General features: G+C 45.6%; 1 protein-coding gene across 1 annotated transcript in view; it reads left to right on the top strand.

Moving 5' to 3' along the window:
• IPMK (inositol polyphosphate multikinase) overlaps positions 1–19,792 on the top strand; it is a 57,829-nt gene that overhangs the window by 8,428 nt on the left and 29,609 nt on the right. Inside the window, exons 2-4 of the mRNA XM_040435153.1 lie at positions 7,562–7,647; positions 8,352–8,448; positions 8,905–9,077. Coding sequence (XP_040291087.1) covers positions 7,562–7,647; positions 8,352–8,448; positions 8,905–9,077 — 356 coding nt within the window. The remainder of the gene's footprint in view (positions 1–7,561; positions 7,648–8,351; positions 8,449–8,904; positions 9,078–19,792) is intronic.

Here is a 19,792-nt window from a genome sequence, read left to right as displayed (position 1 = left end):
TGTTCAATCAGGTTTGGCGGGACGGAGGTGGCCTTTTTTGTTTATCTCAGCGGCCTCTGAAGTACCGGTAGTTATAGGACCCGCTGTTCATTGCGGTGCTTCTCTTCACTCACACTTTGTGATTTCAGCAAATCCTCCATACAGGAAAACTGCATCGAGGATTTTTTTTTTTGGGCTCGATTACATCGATTGAATGGTTTCAGCCCTAGTTCGAAGGAAAATACCCTTTTGTCCCTACGGTAATCAAGAAACGTAAGTTAGGGGGAAAGAAAAACGGCACGTTGGAGCTACCCAAAAGATGGGAAAGGAAGAGGGTTCCTCCTTAACCCACAGAATAAATCAAATGACAAATGGTGACGCCAGGATAGGAGGGAGACGGAAGAATTTTCTACCACCACTACTTTGGTCCGTAATGCGCGAATGTGAAGTCTACGGAAGGCTGCCGCTAATGTGAAAGTAGCCTTAGGATGGTTTTCCTCCAGGGTGTGGAGTCTGTAAGCTAGAATTCTAAATCTTTCATGAATGGCTTGTATATAACTACTTTATAACATCAGACTCTTCTATCTCTTCATTGCCGCCCTGTAATATTTCTCTGCAGAATCCGGACTTGGTGTCATGTGCCGGGCCAGATGTTACATTCCAGTGTCCAGTGAACCGATAAACGCCTGGTGTTTTCTGTTCTCTGTGCAGCATGTTCTGGGTGTGGTGTTTCTGGAGTCTCTTCCAAGAGATATGTTACAGGTGCCAACAAAAATGCTTGCAAAATACATAACAAATGCATGGCATTCCGAAAAGGTGTGAGTGAAGACCGCCCTGTTTTCCATAGTTTGGGGCTGGGCAAGGGGTGAAGAATCTTATATTTCACTATTTTGGTTGATGTGTGGAATTCACCCTCTAGGCTGCAGCCACTGCATGGTATCCAAGCAGAATTAGTGTGACTAGGGATCAACCGATATTGAGATATATATATATATATATATTTTTTTTTTATTAGATCCGATACCGATATCCTGTGAACTTTCAGGCCGACAGCCGATAATTTATACCGATACTATGTGCATTTTCATTTAAAGGGAATCTGTCACCTCCATATGGCCATATACAGTGCTTACATGGCTCTGTAGCACACCTACACAGGATTGTAACGGTACATTTGTCTTTAGATTTGCACCAGCAGGAAAAAACGGAGTTTAATTCATATGCAAATTAGCACTCGCAAGTGCCCAGGGGCGGCGTTCACTGTGTAGGTGCCCAGGCTGCTCTGCCTTCTATTCACTTTACTCCTCCCTAGCCTCTTCCTTTGCCTGCTCTCAAGTCCGGACCTATCGATGAGGCAAGAGACTTGGACGGTGGGCAAAGGCAGAGACTGGGGAGGAGTAAAGTGAATAGAAGGCAGAGCAGCCTGGGCACCTACACACTGAACGCCGCCCCTGGGCACTTGCGAGTGCTCATTTGCATATGAATTAAACTCTGTTTTTCCTGCTGGTGCAAATCTAAAGACAAAGGTACCGTTACAATCCTGTGTAGGTGTGCTACAGAGCCATGTAAGCACTGTATATGGCCATATGGAGGTGACAGATTCCCTTTAAAAAAAAAAAAAATAATTTATTCCTGCACAAATCTGCTGAAAATGAACATGTTTATTAACGTTTTTAAATATTTTTTTTTTTTTGTAAATCTTTTTCATTTATACTTAATATTTTGGTGTTTTTATTTCTTTTTTTTTAACTATTAGCCACCTTAGAGGCTGGAACCCTTGTCCTATTCACCCTAATAGAGCTCTATTAGGGTGAATAGGACTTTACACTCTCCCTGCTGCTTTGTGCACACCGCAGCAGGGAGCTGACTATGGCAGCCAGGGCTTCAGTAGCGTCCTGGCTGCCATGGTAACCGATCGGAGCCCCAGGATTACACTGCTGGGGCTCCGATCAGAAGCTGCCACTGCACCACTAATGAGGGGAGAGGGGACCCTGTGGCCACTGCCACCAATGACTAATACTGGGGGGGGCGCACTTCGCCACCAATGAAGATAACTCGCCCATTAATTCAAATACAGGAAGCGGGTGCTGGCTGCAGAATCATATAGCCGCACCTGACCTCTATGAGCGGTAGCTGCGATCCGCGGCAGTTAACCCCTGCGCACCTAAGGGGTTAACTGCCGCGGATCGCAGCTACTTGTCAGAGGTCGGGTGCGGCTATATAATTCTGCAGCCAGCTCCCGCCTCCTGTTGAATTTGAGTGAGTTAACATCATTGGTGGCGCAGTGGCCACAGCCCCTCTTCTCCTCTCACCTCTCATTGGTGGCACAGGGGGAGGGAGACACTGCTTCCTTCTCCCTTGTGCTGCTGAGGGAACATGTATTGCGCTGACAGCAGCGCGATCCATGTTCGCGAGTCGTTATCGGCAAGGTTAGATGCCGATACCGATAACTTTGAAAATCCTGAATAATATCGGTAAAGCCGATAATCGGTCAATCCCTAATTATGACCCACCTGTAATATATTGCATGATCCAGAATTGGGTGTACCTCTCATGCAGATAAACAGATGGCTTATAACGGCCATGTCCCATTTGTGCCATAGACTTTAAAGGTGTTGTCCAGCTTTATATAAGCGTTTGATTTCTGCCCCTCGACCAGTGGAGAAAAGCCCAATGTTCTGTTTCAGATTCTTCTGTCCACCACTCTTCGCTGAGCTGCAGTCCCTGCATGTAAACCCACAACACGGACCCCCGGTGTTGCAGCCAGTGACTGGCCGAGAAAGGTGTTGTCCTTGCAATCCATTGGTTTTTACCCTGTAACCCCCATACGGTGATCTGGCCTTCCCTGCGGGGGAACCACTAGGCCGCTACCTGTTGGAGTAGTCCCGATGTAGTTGGCAGCTGACTCACGGAAACAGGTCTGGGAAACTTTGCTATTCCAAGTGCCCAAAGCAAACCAGACTGAAGAAAGGAGGGCTGCTTTAGCTGCCCATGTAGAATTATATCCACTACATGGCCAACCCGATATCTAACCCGCTATATCTTCAGATGTAGTGGATATAATGCTGTGATTCTGGTATCCTTGGAAAGCTGGAACTCCAGACTGTCAAACACCCAAACCAAGCAGACCCATATCTAGCTGCTACCAATCCCTAGATATGAGCAGCAGGGAGCCCCCCTTTCCTTCAGATTTTTTGCTTTGGGCAGTTGGAAGCTATTTTTCAGCAAAATAAAAGTGCTTTTCCTGGATATGGAATAAAGACACAAAGTATTTACAATTTATTTGGAATGCGGTGTGGGGCCATGCTATTAGTTCTATTGGGGGAAAATGAGGTGACCGACTCCCTTTAAATTACTGTAATGGATGGTAACATGTCAATGTGAGGAATGATACAAATGTATCTGTTTGCTAAAAACAGAGAAAAACATCCCCCTTTTGTCAATGATTTATTGTACTATTATAGTAGTCTAGTGTATGTGCACTGTTCTCTAGAATAAGCCCAGGCTGCAGCTTGTTCAGCCCATCATGTGAGTGCAGACAAAGCATTCCTCATAGTAAATTAGAAATAACTATTAGTACTTTACACACAGGTCTTTGGAAAGTCAGTATCACATGGGTGGAGCGGGTACAAAAGCGCATTCTGGAAGCTCTCGTATGTGCTGCAAGGCTTGTATACGTTCACAACAGATCCATGTTCTCTGAGCCACATAGTAAACGCCCTCGTAGTACGTCCTCATCTCGCCCTCTATCTGTTGTCACTCCTAAGGCTCTGTTCTAGGACCCTACTCTTCTCCACTAGATCTTCAGCCTGGGAGAGTTCCATGGCTTTTAGTGCCACTAATATGCTGAAGACACTCAGATTTACCTACTGGTGTAGATGGTGTGTTGTGAAATCCTCCTGATGTTTGCCTCTTATTTAGGGCTCATACACACAAATTGTGGATCCGCAAAACACAGATACTGGCTGTGTGCATGCCGCCATTTTTATTTTTATTTTTTGCAGTTCCATCGAACAGACTTATAAATACGGACAGAGCATGGTGTGCTGTCCGCATCTTTTGTGGCCCAATTAAAATGAATGAGTCCGCATCCGATCTGCAAAAGACACTGTTTGGATGCAGATAGAAACAATGGGCGTGTGCATAGGAGCCCTTACACTGCAAACCCAGTGTCATATCGAGACTATGCTGAGCGTCCAAAAATAAAAATGTCAATAGACCCCAAAACACTACATAAAAGCAGATACTAAAAGGGTGTGTGCGTAGACATTCAATTAGTTTATATAGACAACATTGTAATATGCGACCAGAGATTTTAATAAAAAAACGAAACAAAACACGTCCTAACGGCCACAGTCGCATATTAACCAGTGTTTGACACCTGTTATCATCTTCCAGCTTTTAATAGACATGTTGCCTTTTAGTGTAATTATTCTTGTGATAGTAGTGAGATGACTGCTCAAAAGTTAGCTTAAAGGGGTTGTTCCACAAAAAATATAATTTTTCAAACAGCACTTAGATCTGAAATTTATTTGTAATTGCATGTAATTAAAAATGTAGCATAGCCACTGAGTTATTCAATATAATGTACCGGTATCTGTATAGCGCCACCTGGTGTTATTTTATTTTTTATTATTACTTTGTCCTGCTCACTGAGAAGGCCGCACATGCTCAGTTTCGTCCTTAAACTGCCCCCTGAGCTGTGATGGGGAGAGCTGAGACACGCCCCCTGAGCTGTGATGGGGAGAGCTGAGACACGCCCCCTGAGCTGTGATGGGGAGAGCTGAGACACGCCCCCTGAGCTGTGATGGGGAGAGCTGAGACACGCCCCCTGAGCTGTGATGGGGAGAGCTGAGACACGCCCCCTGAGCTGTGATGGGGAGAGCTGAGACACGCCCCCTGAGCTGTGATGGGGAGAGCTGAGACACGCCCCCTGAGCTGTGATGGGGAGAGCTGAGACACGCCCCCTGAGCTGTGATGGGGAGAGCTGAGACACGCCCCCTGAGCTGTGATGGGGAGAGCTGAGACACGCCCCCTGAGCTGTGATGGGGAGAGCTGAGACACGCCCCCTGAGCAGCAGCAGAAAACACATTCCCCTGAGCTGTCGGCTTGATATAAATCCAGCAGAGCAATGAATGGGGAGAGAGCTGGATCTATGTGAGGTACAGGGCTGGTTCTAGCTTTCTTAAAAAAAAAAAAAAGAGACGGTCATGTACTATATGAGGTCTAATTTTCATTTTTTTACATTAGTCATGGGATAATTCCTTTAAGGCCCTATTCACACGACAATATATTTGATCCGCATTTTTTTTGCTGATATGCGGACCCGTTTATTTCTAAATGCAGACAACACTCCGTATGTCCGTTCCACAGCTCCGCAAAAGAGAGAGAATATCCTATTCTTGCCAATTTTGTGGACAAGGATGAGCATTGATGGAGCCGCAAAAAAAAAAAATGGATTATTATTTTGTAAACCGCAAAATACATTCAAATGCAACCTAAATAATACTGAAATGCGCTGGGATGTTCTGCTTTAGAGATATATGGTGATGTGGAAAGTAAAAACAAAGTTTAATGTTAAAAAGTTGAATCCTATGGGTTCATGTTGGAATTCTCACATGATTGTAATAACTTTTACTTTGTGATCTATATCTGTATGAGTAATCCATATCTAAATGACCATTTAAAGGGGTTTTCCAGGCTCCAGATATTGGGGATCTGTCTTCAAGACAGGTAATTTAATATGCGATCGGTGTGGGTCTGACACCCTGCACTCCACCAATCAGCTGTTCCTTGCAGCCTCTGGTGCTGGAACTAGCAGTGAATGGAGCAGGAAGAGCAGCTCCATTCGCAGTGTAATGGCTGTGCCGGGTTACTGCAGCTCATCTCTCATTCACTTCAATGGCAGCTGAGCTACAGTAACCCAGCATGGAGCTGTGCTTCCTGTTCCATTCAGGGAACGGTGGGGGTATTGGATATTAATGACTTCTCCTCAATACCGGGAGCCTAGGCAGGCTGGGACCACTCTGTGCACCATTGCTCTTCCTACTTTGTCTGCCAGCCCCTCTCTCCTACTTGATTGACAGGGGCAGGTGAGATGACTATGGAGAAACCTGGAAGGAGAGGGAGAGGCTGGCAGAGGAAGGGTGCACAGAGTGGCATGGGCTTGCCCTCAGTGCATTTAACTGTTCACATGCATTGAAAGTACCTTTTCTCCATAACATAGCAACGGATCAATAAGTGAAAGGTATCATCACGTTCAGCTGAGCTAGTCCTACAAGACATTGTGGGAGATTTATCAAGACCGCCACTTTCTGCACTGGTCTTTAAATCCCCTGCCCTACCGGAGGATGCGCCTAATTTATGACGAGGTGCAGGCCTCATCTTAAATTGGGTGCATCTTCCGGCAGTCCGTGCGTCTAAAGAGAAATCTACGACCGCTCAGAGTAGCCTTAGATTTCTTGCTTCATTTTCACCAGAAAACTGGCCTAGATGAAGATAAATTTGATGGGCCAGAAGGCCATGGCCCTTCCCGTCCTTTCCACTCCCCATTTAAACAAAGTGGCGAGGGCATGTTAGAAAGTCACAAACGCACAATTTTCTGGCGTAAGGGAGAGGGTTAATCTCCCCCATTGCGCCTGGTTGATCAGTGACTTTCCTGGTGGCAGATTCAGTTATTTTTTACACCTTTTATAAAGAAGGCAAGTGAGAACAGGGACAAAAGTGCAGCGAAATTCTTTTAGTCTGGCATCTGATTCAGGGAGCAGATTTTGGGTTGGCATTTTAGCCATGACTTGGTCTTGGTTGAGGTTCTCAGACTTTGCCGTCTTTTTATGCTCTTCTGTGAGTATCCGAGTTAGGCCTCCTGCACACGGCCGTTTTTGTTTTCCCGTTTACTGCCCGTTTTTTGCGTTCCGTATACGGAACCATTCATTTAAATGGTTCCGCAAAAAAACGGAATGTACTCTGTATGCATTCAGTTTCCGTATTTCCGTTTTTCAGTTCAGTTTTAACATAGAACATGTCCTATTATTGCCCGCAAATCACGGCCCGTGGCTCCATTCAAGTCAATGGGTCCGCCAAAAAAACAGAACACATCCGGAAATGCATCCGTATGTTTTCCGTTCCGTTTTTTGCTGAACCATCTATTGAAAATGTTATGCCCAGCCCAATTTTATGTATGTAATTACTGTATATGCCATACGGAAAAACGGAACAGAAACTAAAACGGAACAACGGATCTGTGAAAAACGGACCACAAAACACTGAAAAAGCCATACGGTCGTGTGCAATAGGCCTTAGTGTGGGTTCACATCGCATTTTATGACTCCGTTTGACGTATACATTACAAAAACGCAGCACACCACGTTCTTGTATCCTGCACAGTCCTGTAAAAAAATAAAATAATATATATATATATATATCACACACACACACTTTTTTTTTTTTTTTTTTTTTTTTTTTTTGGGGGGGGGGGGGGGGATGTGATTTTCAGCTCCTCTAAAAACCCTTCTTAGCATACGGCATCACATGAAGCTTGATGAAATAAGCAGAACACTTTAAAATACTGTGTTCCTTTCAGGCATACTACAACATCCAGATGGGACCGTCTTAAAGCAGTTACAGCCGCCACCACGTGGACCAAGAGAACTGGATTTCTATAACATGGTATGTAAATGTTTTACTGATCGATAAGGGGAACACCCATATTTTTTTACCTATATGGAATGCTGCTTCCACCATATTTTGAACTTTTTTTTATTTTTATTTTTTATTTCTGTGGATATTTTCTTCGGGGTGCGTTGGACCAAACACTGAGTCCATCTTTGTAACAGTGTTGGGACTGAGACAGGCAGAGGTGTCTTGCGATCGACCTAAAACCGGGGATGGGTGGTTTACATTGGCAAGCCTCTGTTGTTGGGGTGATGTCAGTGCCCGGGCTACCACCACCAGTTGGTCTAATCGCCCAGCAGGAAGCCTGAAGACAGTAGTAGAGGATGAGCTCTCACTTATGATGATGTCCTCCCTGGTAGCGACATACAGGATGCAGTTAGCTTCATTTGTAGCTTCTGTTTTCTTTGGAGGAATCCTTCAGAAGCCTTGCTCACTCCCGGTGACGTTTCTTTTGGTCTGAGCGCCAGCTATTGGCAGCAGAGTCTGATATTTGAACCGGTGAACTCCATTACGGAGTCGTTAGGCTGAATGTTGACTTCACAGCTACTGTATGTTTGATGTTTTCTATTCCCAGGGGGATAAAAGCTGAAGATCAGTCACTTTAACATTTCACAGATGATTCTTGTAGAAGGATCACTGCCAGAAGTTGCAGCAAAACGGCCAAATATGATTTATTTTTTATTTTTTTTATTTTACAGGTTTTCTCAAATGACTGTACTGATCCTAAATTGCGTGAACTACAAATATTTTTACCAAAGTATTATGGCACTTGGTCACCCCCAGGATCTGCAAATGGTATTTATACTGTATTATTTATTATTATAATATTTTTTTCTTTCTTACATCCTATATTTTCTTGACCGCAAGCACAGATGTTGCAAATGGGGAGGAAAACAAATACGGGGGGGGGGGGGGGGGAGGGGTTAGCGCAGAACACCCTTCTATTTCAGAAACGAAAGGGAAAACAAAATATCTGAATAGCCCAGCAAGTAATGAGTGAGTGGGGCCTATCTCCTAGGCTATGTCCGGAAGATGTCCGCCATCTTGGATCAAGGGCAATTTTTGGGGAAAGGGTGGAATATCTCTTGTGGTTCGGAGGTTAAGGAGTTGCAAAGAGTCTACAAAATAGGACATTTCTAAAGAAGATTTAGTTTTTGCATTAGGCAGCAAATAAACAATAAAAATCTGTACAAGGTTAACCATAGTATTTTACCGTATTTTTTATTTTCCCCTTCTTTTCTTCTTTTTAAGATCTTTACTTAAAACTGGAAGATGTAACCCGAAAGTTTAACAAGCCATGTATCATGGACGTAAAAATAGGCCAAAAGAGTTATGATCCACACGCATCAGCTGAGAAGATCCAGCAACAGATCAGCAAGTACCCTTTAATGGAAGAGATTGGCTTCCTGGTTTTAGGCATGAGGGTAAGAATGTCTCCTTGGGTTTAATGTATGTTAAATGGGAACTTGAAGAGCTGCAAAATGTTAGATAGATGTTAAAAAATGTAACCTCGCCTTCTACAATCCAAATGCCTCCTGGTATGCCTGCGTTTTACATTTTACCCTTGGTTATATTGGTGCTTGCAAAAAATCAAACCAGATGCTGCTTTATAGGTAGGATTGCTTGTAGAAGAAGAGTATGAACAGACTGTACAGGTGCGCTCACCTTTTTGAAGTTGTGCGGGGAGGCACTACACTCAGAAGTGCCTTTTAAAGGGGTTGTCTGAACTCAGCAGTTCAGGGCGGCTTCTGTTCCCCAGCACTGAACCATCTGCTGCCTAGGGGGATGGTGACTGCTAGTTTGATGGCACAGGCAAACCTGTGCCCGTGTGTTCCTGAGGCTGCTAGTGAAGCATTTTCATCAGCAGCCTCCAAAGTGCCCACTGTTATCTCTATTTTTCCCTAGAGATAACTGTCCTTTGGGGGGAGTGCACTGTCTGACCCCTGATAGCGGGGTGACAGCTGCGTTAACGTATTGCACAGCAAGGCAGGGCTAAAGCGCAAGCCCTGAAATGTTTTACATGTCATTAATCACATGATGACAGCTGGCAGAATCGATGTGTATTAGGCTGTGTTCACACGGGCGTTGCGGGAACATGCGCGATTTTTCCCCTCACCCATGACGGCACCCAGTGCGACTCAGGACCTCCCATTAGGACAGGAAACCTGAGAAGATAAAAAGGACACACCTCCACCTAACACCAGTTCAGGTTTCCTGTCCTCCGGATGGGAGTTCCTGAGAAGCAGCAGTAGTACTGCACGACATACCTCAGAAGAAGAAGCACCAGCGCTGGGGGGGGTCTGTGGCTATGCCGTGGGAAGACCTATCCCTGGGGAGCGGTAGTTCTGTGGCCGTGCCGGAAGCCGCTCCCCACAAGTCTGCCTGCGCCCGCACTCGCGACCGGTCCTGCGGGGAGCCGCTGTGGCCGTGTTCAGGCGGCTCCCCACGCTCTTCACGCCGGCATGCTCAGTTTCAAGATGGCGCCCGCGCGTCTAAGCGCTTATGCGCATGCGCGGGGCCGTCCTTCAGGGGGCCGGCTGATGACGTCAGGGGAGGGGCGGGGCTTCTCTCCCGACGCGCAGGACCCGGAAGTGGAGGCCGAGGCGCGTCTTTTAAACTATAAATTCGGCAGCATGTGCAGGCAGCCAGCGGGGGCACAGTTTTTTGTGCTGAAGTAGGATCCAGCTGACAAGCATGTCGGAGCCTACAGATGGACGCGCTGAACCCCTGGACCCCTTGAGGCCTGCGAGTCCGGTACTGGTCCTAAGGACGGGGAAAGGAAGATTCACATGGTGAGAACGTTCCTTTTTACTAATAAGGTGTTTCTATCTTAGATCCCAAAGCCTTCTAAAAAGTCGTCTTCCAAGTCAAAACACAAAGTGTGTGCAGATTGTAAAACGACTCTATCTGCATCCTATCAGAAACCTCTGTGCACAACATGTATAGACAAGCTGGTAGCGGCAGTATGGAAATGGGCTCGTCCGATAGTGAAGCCAGAGAATCCGGGCAGTTAGATTCCAGTAATTCGGACTCCTCGGACGAGGAATATTCAGGGAAGTCCTTCTTTTCCCCTGAGGATACGCAGCCGTTACTAGAAGCGGTCCGAGCAACTATGCAGTTGGAAGACATTAAACAGACCAGATTGGTTGCGGATCAGGCCTTCCAGGATTAGGCCCTAAAAAGCATAGGGTTTTTTCTATGCATGAAAGCATGCAGGCGATTATTAAAAAAGAGTGGAAAAACCCTGACAGAAAATTCTTCATACCTTCTTCTGTAAAAAGAAAATACCCTTATGAAGAAAGTGTCCTCAAGCTGGGATAGGGCCCCTACGGTGGATGCACCAGTCGCCAAGATTGCAAAAAGTCTGCCCTCCCCTATTGATGATTTAGGTTGTCTTTCAGACCCGTTAGATAAAAAAGCAGATATATATCTTAAACGGGCTTGGGAGACGGAGCCCGACGTCGGCTGCCTGTCTCAGACCGGCAGTCGCAGCCACTTGGGTTTCCCGGTCGCTGAGACTATGGATTGACCAGCTAGAGACACACCTTAAAGAAAAAAGGCCTAGAGAAGAGCTCCTAGCTTCTCTCCCCACCTTCTCAAAAGCAGCTGATTTTTTAACGGATGCTTCCACTAGTGTGATGCGCTTTTCCGCCAGAGCCTCTGCTATGACAAACGCAGCTAGAAGAGCTATTTGGCTTAGATCCTGGAAGGGTGTCCAGGGATCTAAGGCCAGACTCTGTGCCCTTCCGTGTGAGGGCGACAGGTTATTTGGGTCATCTTTAGATGACATCCTGGAGAAGGCCTCTGGGGGAAAAAAAAAAAAAAAGAGGATTTCCTGTCCCTCAGAAGCCCCCCTTTTTTCGTAGGCCCCAGCAGAGTTTTAGAAGGCAGAGGGGCAAGCCCTACGACAGGAAAGAGAGGGATTGGTTTCAGAGGAAATCTAGCGGCTTCCTAAAAAAGATAAGCAGCAATGACGCCAGTCTCCAGGTTGGGGGAAGACTCTCTTCCTTTCTCCCGGCTTGGTCAAAGGTCACCCAAAACAAATGGGTTTTGGGAGAGATAGCAGAGGGATTCAGATTGGAATTTCTCTCCTATCCCCAAGATTTCTTCACCCGCACTCCAACTCCAAAAGATCCCTTAAAGTCCACAGTTTTAGGGGCAGAGGTTCAGTTGTTATTGGACAAAGGAGTCTTTTGCCAAGTTCCAAAAGAAGAGGAGGGCAGGAGGTATTACTCCCCACTCTTTCTAGTAAAGAAACCCAATGGGTCCTTTCGAATAATTTTAAATCTAAAACGACTAAGCAAGTTCCTGAAATGCAAAAGATTCCAGATGGAGACGATAAAAACAACTATAGACCTGCTATACAAAGATTGCTGGATGGCAAGTATAGACTTAGAGGATGCTTATTATCACATCCCTATTCATCCCTCCTCCCAAAAGTATTTGAGAACGGCAGTTCAAGTGAAGGGCCAGCTTCTGCACCTGCAATACAGGGCCCTCCCGTTTGGGGTTTCACAAGCCCTGAGAGTTTTTACAAAGGTTGTGGCGGAAATGGTGACATTCCTCCGATTGTCCAGGATAGTGTTAGTACCCTATCTGGACGATTTTTTTGTTCATAGCCCAGACGAAAGTACAGTTACAGACGGAACTTGTCCTGGGATGCAGCTAGATTCCACGGCTCAGGAAACATTCCTTCCTCAGAAGAAGGTAGTTTCAACAAAAGAACATGTTTGGATCCTTTTCCGCTCCTTCCGATGTTCCATCAGAAAGGTGTTGGCAGTATTGGGGCACCTGACGGCTACGATTCCCGCCGTACCGTTTGCTCAGATTCACACAAGATCGTTACAGTGGGATATCTTAAAGAAATGGAATGGTCTTCCACAAACGCTAGAGGAAAAATTTCATCTCTCCTCCAGAGCAAGGTATTCCCTCCTATGGTGGACATCCGAGAAGAATCTTTCGGCAGGAATGCCCTGGTCCTTCATAGATCCCATACGGATAACAGATGCCAGCCCGTGGGGTTGGGGGGCTCATTCAGATGGAAAATACTGGCAGGGAAGATGGGATTTAAGAACCCGAGCCTGCACATCAAATTACAAGGAGCTCAAAGCAGTAGAAAGAGTTCTAAGGGTGACAGTTCCAGATGTCTTAAACAAAAAACTGGTCTTTTACTCGGACAATTCAACGACAGTGGCCTATATAAATCACCAGGGCGGAACAAAGATACCATCCCTAATCTTCCTCTGCCAGGAAATTTTCCAAATAGCAGAAGACAGGAACCTGCTCCTATCTGCAATACATCTGAAGGGAAAAGAGAACACGGTGGCCGACTTTTTAAGCTGAGTGGAACTCAGCCAGGCAGAGTGGAGTCTGAACGGAGAAGTTTTTTCCCAGATTGTCTTAAAGTTTGGGACCCAAACTATAGACCTCTTTGCTACCCGGAAGAACAGGAAGACAGAGAGGTTCTTCTCCTTAAATCACACAGAGAATCCTACAGCTGTGGACAGTGTACTGAAGAAAGTACAGAGGGAAGGAGCCTCTATAATCCTGGTAGCCCCGAAATGGCCCAAAAGAATCTGGTACTCCACCCTGTTAAATCTAGCCAGAAGCCCCCCCTGGATGATCCCTCCAAGGGATGTCCTCTTTTTCCAGGGGCCTGTATGCCATCCCAATCCGGAGATTCTTCAATTGGCAGTATGGAGTTTGACAGGGACATCTGGTTGAGGAGAGGGCTTTCTAACAAGGTTGTTTCCACCCTTCTAGGCAGTAGGAAAGCTACAACAGCCAGGAAGTATAATAGAGTTTGGAATACCTTTGCTTCCTTTCTAGGGTCTAGCCCTGATCCATTTAGTCCTCCAGAAATACTTAAGGTTTAGACTTCTTACAGGCAGGTTTAGACAAGGGACTCAAGGCCTCCACCCTAAAAGTACAGGTATCGGCTTTGAGCTATTTTTTCGACTACCAGTTAGCAATTCACCCTTGGGTCAAACATTTCCTTTCTGCCGCGGCCAGAATCCATCCTTCTGTAAGACCTCTTTCCCCCCCATGGGACCTAAAAAGGGTCTTGACAGCCCTAACCGATAAACCATTTGAGCCCTTGTTGGAGATCCCAATTGACATCCTGTCCATTAAAATGGCTTTTCTCCTGGCAATTACCTCTGCTAGGAGGATCTCTGAGATCCAGGCCTTCTCTGCACATCCACCTTATACTGTCATCCAGGACAATCAAGTAGTAATCAGGCCCCTGCCTTCCTTCCTTCCCAAAGTTGTCTCGGATTTTCACAGGAGCCAGGACATTGTGTTACCTTCCTTTTTTCCTAACCCCTCCAATAGCGGGGAAAAAAGTTTTTTCATTGCTTGGATGTTAGAAGATGCTTGTTAGTATACCTTGATGTTACGGCTTCGTGAAGGAAAGACGAGAACCTTCTTGTCCAGTTTTTAGGTGGGAATAGGGGTAAAAAAAAAAAAAAAAAAAGCATCCTGCGGGGTTATTGCCAGACGGGTGAAGGCCATAACGAAGGCTTACATCTCCTTGGGTCTTTCCCCTCCTTCTGGGTTCGGGGCCCATTCTACTCGGGCAGTGTCTTCTTCATGGGCTGTAAGAGCTGATGTGTCTCTAGCTCCTGTTTGTAGGGCAGCTTCATGGAGTTCCCCACATACCTTTCTCAAACATTATAGGTTGCAGCTCCATTCTGACGCCTCATTTGGGGAGAAGGTCCTTCAGGCTGTGGCCCCCCCCCCTAGAGTCTACTTATAGTCTATCTCGCACTGGGTGCCGTCATGGGTGAGGGGAAAACAACATTGCTTACCGGTAATGGTTTTTCTCGATACCCATGACGGCACCCGATAGTTCCCTCCCCATATACAGATTTATATATATATATATATATATGGCATCAGCCAGGTCTATATGAAGTAATATAAAAAAAAAAAAAAAAAAAAGGAAGAGGGTCTTTTAATCCCTTATCACTTCTCTCCGGAGAACAATTTATTTCTTCCACTGGAGGTGTGTCCTTTTTATCTTCTCAGGTTTCCTGTCCTAATGGGAGGTCCTGAGTCGCACTGGGTGCCGTCATGGGTATCGAGAAAAACCATTACCGGTAAGCAATGTTGTTTTCCGTGCGAGTGCAAAACATTGTAATGCGTTTTGCACGCGCGTGAGAAAAATCGGCATGTTTGGTACCCGAACTTCTCCACAGAAGTTAGGGTTTGGGATTGGGGTTGTGTAGATTGTATTATTTTCCCTTCTAACATGGTTATAAGGTAAAATAATAGCATTCTAAATACAGAATGCATAGAATAGCGCTGGAGGGGTTAAAAAAAAAAAAAAATTATATATATATATATATATATATATATATATATATATATATATATATATATATATATATATATATATATATATATATATTTTTATTTTTATTTTTTAACTCTCCTAAATCCACTTGTTTGCGCAGCCGGCATCTCTTCTGTCGTCTTTGCTGTGTGCAGTAACAGGACCTGTGGTGACGTCACTCCGGTCATCACATGGTCCATCACATGATCTTTTACCATGGTGATGGACCATGTGGTGACCGGAGTGATGTCACCACAGGTCCTTTTCCTGTACACAGCAAAGAAGAAGACGACAGAAGAGATGCCGGCTGCTCGAACAAGTGGATTAAGGTGAGTTAAACTGTATTATTTTTTTCTTAACCCCTCCAGCGCTATTGTACTATGCATTCTGTATTAAGAATGCTATTATTTTCCCTTATAACAATGTTATAAGGGAAAATAAAAATGATCGGGTCTCCATCCCGATCGTCTCCTAGCAACCGTGCGTGAAAATCGCACCGCATCCGCACTTGCTTGCGGATGCTTGCGATTTTCATTCAGCCCCATTCACTCCTATGGGGCCTGCGTTACGTGATAAACGCACAATATAGAGCATGCTGCGATTTTTCACGCAACGCATAAGTGATGCGTGAAAATCACAGCTCATGTGCACAGCCCCATAGAAATGAATGGGTCCGGATTCAGTGCGGGTGCAATGCGTTCACCTCCCGCATTGCACCCGCGCGGAAATCTCGCCTGTGTGAACTCAGCCTTACAGATCCCAGACTATTGAGCAAGCCCCAGACCTGTAATACTTTCTGTCCATGAGCAGCTAAGCGCTGCGCAGGAAGTGGCTGTGTAGAAAAGCTCCAGGACCACTGCGCATGCCCTGAAGCAGTTGGACAGAGATTACCAGCACTGATGCAAGGTGGCCAGGATGGGAGCTGGAGTGTCTGCGTCCCTATATGAACTCCTGCTATACCGGCTTTTATTGACAGGTTGGGCATGCTGGGAGCCATTTTATGAGGTGAGACAACCTCTTTAAGGACTTGGCTCATAAAGAGCTTCAGGCAATGATCCTCCAGGTATCGAAGTCTGGTCCATTTACACATGCAGGTAAGATACAAACTGGGTCATGATAGTCCGGTACTCCTCTGATGTAATGAATCAGAGTTTTATTACATACAGACAACACATTTTGCACCCAGATTGTGCACTTGATCAGGTCACTGCAACATAATGGACGCTTACAATATAGTTCAAAAAGACACCAACTGAAGGGTTGGAGGGTGGGCAAACCCAAATCCTTTTAAAATGATGAAAAAAAATGTGGAGAAGTAAATATCCATCATAAATGGTTTCTTAAAGTTTTTAATGCAGTTATATTTGTGTTGTCTGTATTATTAAAATCACCGATACTTTACATCAGTCATTCCCTCACAGAAGTTTGACTCTAAGAAATGCCGGACTATGACGACCCTCCAGTTGTGAAAGAGTTAAAGGGCGGTTAGAATTCCAATGCTCGAGTACATTGGCTCCTGTCCTATTTCCCAACACAGCTTTACTCTCTCACGGTTTATGTACAGAGGTCAGCTGTGTTCACTGCAGTTTATTGAACTCGATGTAGAACACTCTGCCATACAAATATTATCCTTGTAGTACATAGCAGATCATGGACTCTGAATCTACAGTTACATTCTGCATGGTCACATTTTGTTGACCCAACACGTCGGGTTTCCACCATAAGTGCGAGGTAGCGTTGTGTGCGCCGGTGCCACAAGGGCTATGAGATTAAAGTGTAATTGTCTTTTTTTTATTTTAAGGTTTAGGGACACTGAGTGTGTTTACAATACATTTTATTAGGGAAATATTGTAATGTTTATTAGAAAACTATTTAAAGTCTCCCCTTAGCAATCCACTACCTGAGGGTTGATAACGAGAATCCATCTTCACTGTGTACTGCCATGTTGAAGACACCAGATAACTGTATGATGCATCAGTCTACCTCTGGTCTCCCTGTCCCAGTCTCTGCCTCCTTACTCCATCCCTGCCTCCCTAAATATTACTAAAAATGATGTGCAGTCAGGGGCGGACTGGGAACTTAAAGTGGCCCTCGAAAAAAAGTAAAAGTGGCCCCATGTTGTAGGCAGGTCCAAATTGACAGAAGGCGGAGCAACACAAGTAGGTGGGGTCAGCAGTACCATAGTGCAAAATGCCATCCCAGCAGAGGCTAGTACCACTGCGCCGCACAATATAGTTCCCCAAAATCTGTCCCTCTGTGGTAGTTATCAATAGCTACCATCTTCTGTCCTTCTCCAGTTGTCTCGGATTAAGATATGGAGCTCAGGAGGTGAGATGAGGGCGCAGCAGTTAAATTCAGGAGGGCATGTGTGATCGCTCTTGGGTACATGAGTACCTGATTCTCACAGCTTTAAAGGGAGTCTGTCCCCTCCATATGGCCATATACAGCGCTTACATTGCCCTATAGCACATCTATACATGAATGTAATGGTACCTTTTGTCTTTGTTTGGGTATCAAGTGTAGAGACAATTGAACTAAGGCTCCAGCTCCTAATAAGAAAAAATCTTTATTAAATAAACACAATCACATTATCATATAAAAACACCAGTAAACAGGCATGTTTTAGTGAGGGGAGGGGGGGGGGGGGGGAGAGGGGGATCGACACACATGGGCATACATAAAAAGATGGAGAGCGCCACAACAAGGCCAGAAAAAAGGAAAAGTAACCCTGGATAGTTGGATCCAATAGGGGTATATATAGGCAGTGTGAAATTGAAAGAAGCTCCGAAAAAATACCCAATATTAGCGCGCTGACCCCTCAGTCTCCTTCTCCCAGCGCCGTTTCGCCAGCAACCTGGCTTCTTCCGGGGAAGCCAGGTTGCTGGCGAAACGGCGTTGGGAGAAGGAGACTGAGGGATCGGCGCGCTAATATTGGGTATTTTTTCGGAGCTTCTTTCAAGGGTTACTTTTCCTTTTTTCTGGCCTTGTTGTGGCGCTCTCCATCATTTTATGTATGCCCATGTGTGTCGATTCCCCCGGTCCCCCTCGGGTCTTTCCTCACTAAAACATGCCTGTTTACTGCCGTTTTTATATGATAATGTGATTGTGTTTATTTAATAAAGATTTTTTCTTATTAGGAGCTGGAGCCTTAGTTCAATTGTTTGGGTATCAATTTTTGTAAAGTATAGTAAGGCTCTCTCTACTTTATTACTACCCGGTGTTTATAATTGGTGTTTGTCTTTACGTTTGCAGAAGCTGGAAAAACGAACTTTGATTGATATGCAAATGAGCACTCGCAAGTGCCCAGGGGCGGCGTTCATTGTGTTGGTGCCCAGGCTGCCCTGCCTTTTTTCATTGTTTCCCAGCCTCTGCATATGCCCGCCCTCCTATTCCCTTGCGTCATTTTAAGGTCCGACCGAGATCCCGCGACTGCCCATTGTCGGCATTGCATCGTTTTAACTACTGCGCATGCGCCTGCAAACGCCACATTGCCGCTGGTTGTTCGCCGGAGCATGCGCAGTAGTTAAAGCAATGCCGTGCCAACAATGGGCATCGCAGTGCGCATGCTCCGACCCGGCGAGGCAGTGCACAGTCGCGGGATCTCGGCCGGACCTTAGGATGACGCAAGGAAATAGGAGGGCGGGTATAAGCAAAGGCTGGGGCAGGGGAACAATGAAAAAAGGCAGGGCAGCCTGGGCACCAACACAGTGAACGCCGCCCCTGGGCACTTGCGAGTGCTCATTTGCATATCAATCAAGGTTTGTTTTTCCAGCTTCTGCAAGTGTAAAGACAAAGGTACCATAACATTCATGTATAGGTGTGCTATAGGGCAATGTAAGCGCTGTATATGGCCATATGGAGGGGACAGACTCCCTTTACTTACTGCCGAGAGCGGATTATGTACCCGGCCAGCAGCAGAGAAGAGCTTGTGTGGCCCCCTGGACATCAGCCCACCAGGCAATGTCCCTGTAGGCTGTATGGTCTGCCCCGTGTGCAGTGCCTCCCTGTAGACAGTTTATCGCTGGCAGCACGGATTTCTGAAAGCAATGCTCCTCTTTCTTCCAATTTGTGTCTTTTGTAAATTCTGGGAAGATAGGGAGAGGATCAGGGCTGCAGCATTTAGTTCTGACAGGAAGTGTAGCCTATTCCTGTGTACTTACTGTCAGCACGGAGCACTGCAGCTTTGCTCCTCTCCCTACCTAACAGCTCTAACCAGAGACAGCGATGCTGTCGGTGATCAACTATGGCAGCAGTTAAACTGTCCTCTGTACAGGATCCTCCTCTCCTTGCCAGATTGGAGGTTGCTGTGGAGGACCTATCCTATCATGCATTGCAAAGACAATCCATTAATTAAAGGGATTCTGTAACCGAGATTTTGCATGTCTCCTATAGCATGTCTGCAATATACCTTTTACCATATATATATATATATATATATATATATATATATATATATATATATATATATATATATTTATTTTATGCATATAACACTACTATATTCCGTGGCGCTTTACAGACATTAGCATCAACCTGTCGCCAATGGGGCTCACAATCTAAATTCCGTATCAGTATGTCTGGCGTCTGGGAGGAAATCTGAGTACCCAGAGGAAACCGACGCAAACACTGGGAGAACACACAAACTCCATGCAGATGTTGTCCAAGGTCGGATTCGAACCCAGGACCCCATTACATCAGGAGTACAGGCACTCACGCCAACTCCTCTGAGTGACGTTGGGGGATCTAGGAGGTGACTTTAGAATACAGGGGGGCTGGGCTTATAGACGTTAGGAACTCTTTTCA

Source organism: Bufo bufo, chromosome 6 (assembly GCF_905171765.1).
Source record: "Bufo bufo chromosome 6, aBufBuf1.1, whole genome shotgun sequence".
Lineage (NCBI taxonomy): Eukaryota > Metazoa > Chordata > Amphibia > Anura > Bufonidae > Bufo > Bufo bufo.
This window is presented reverse-complemented; position numbering and strand designations above follow the sequence as displayed.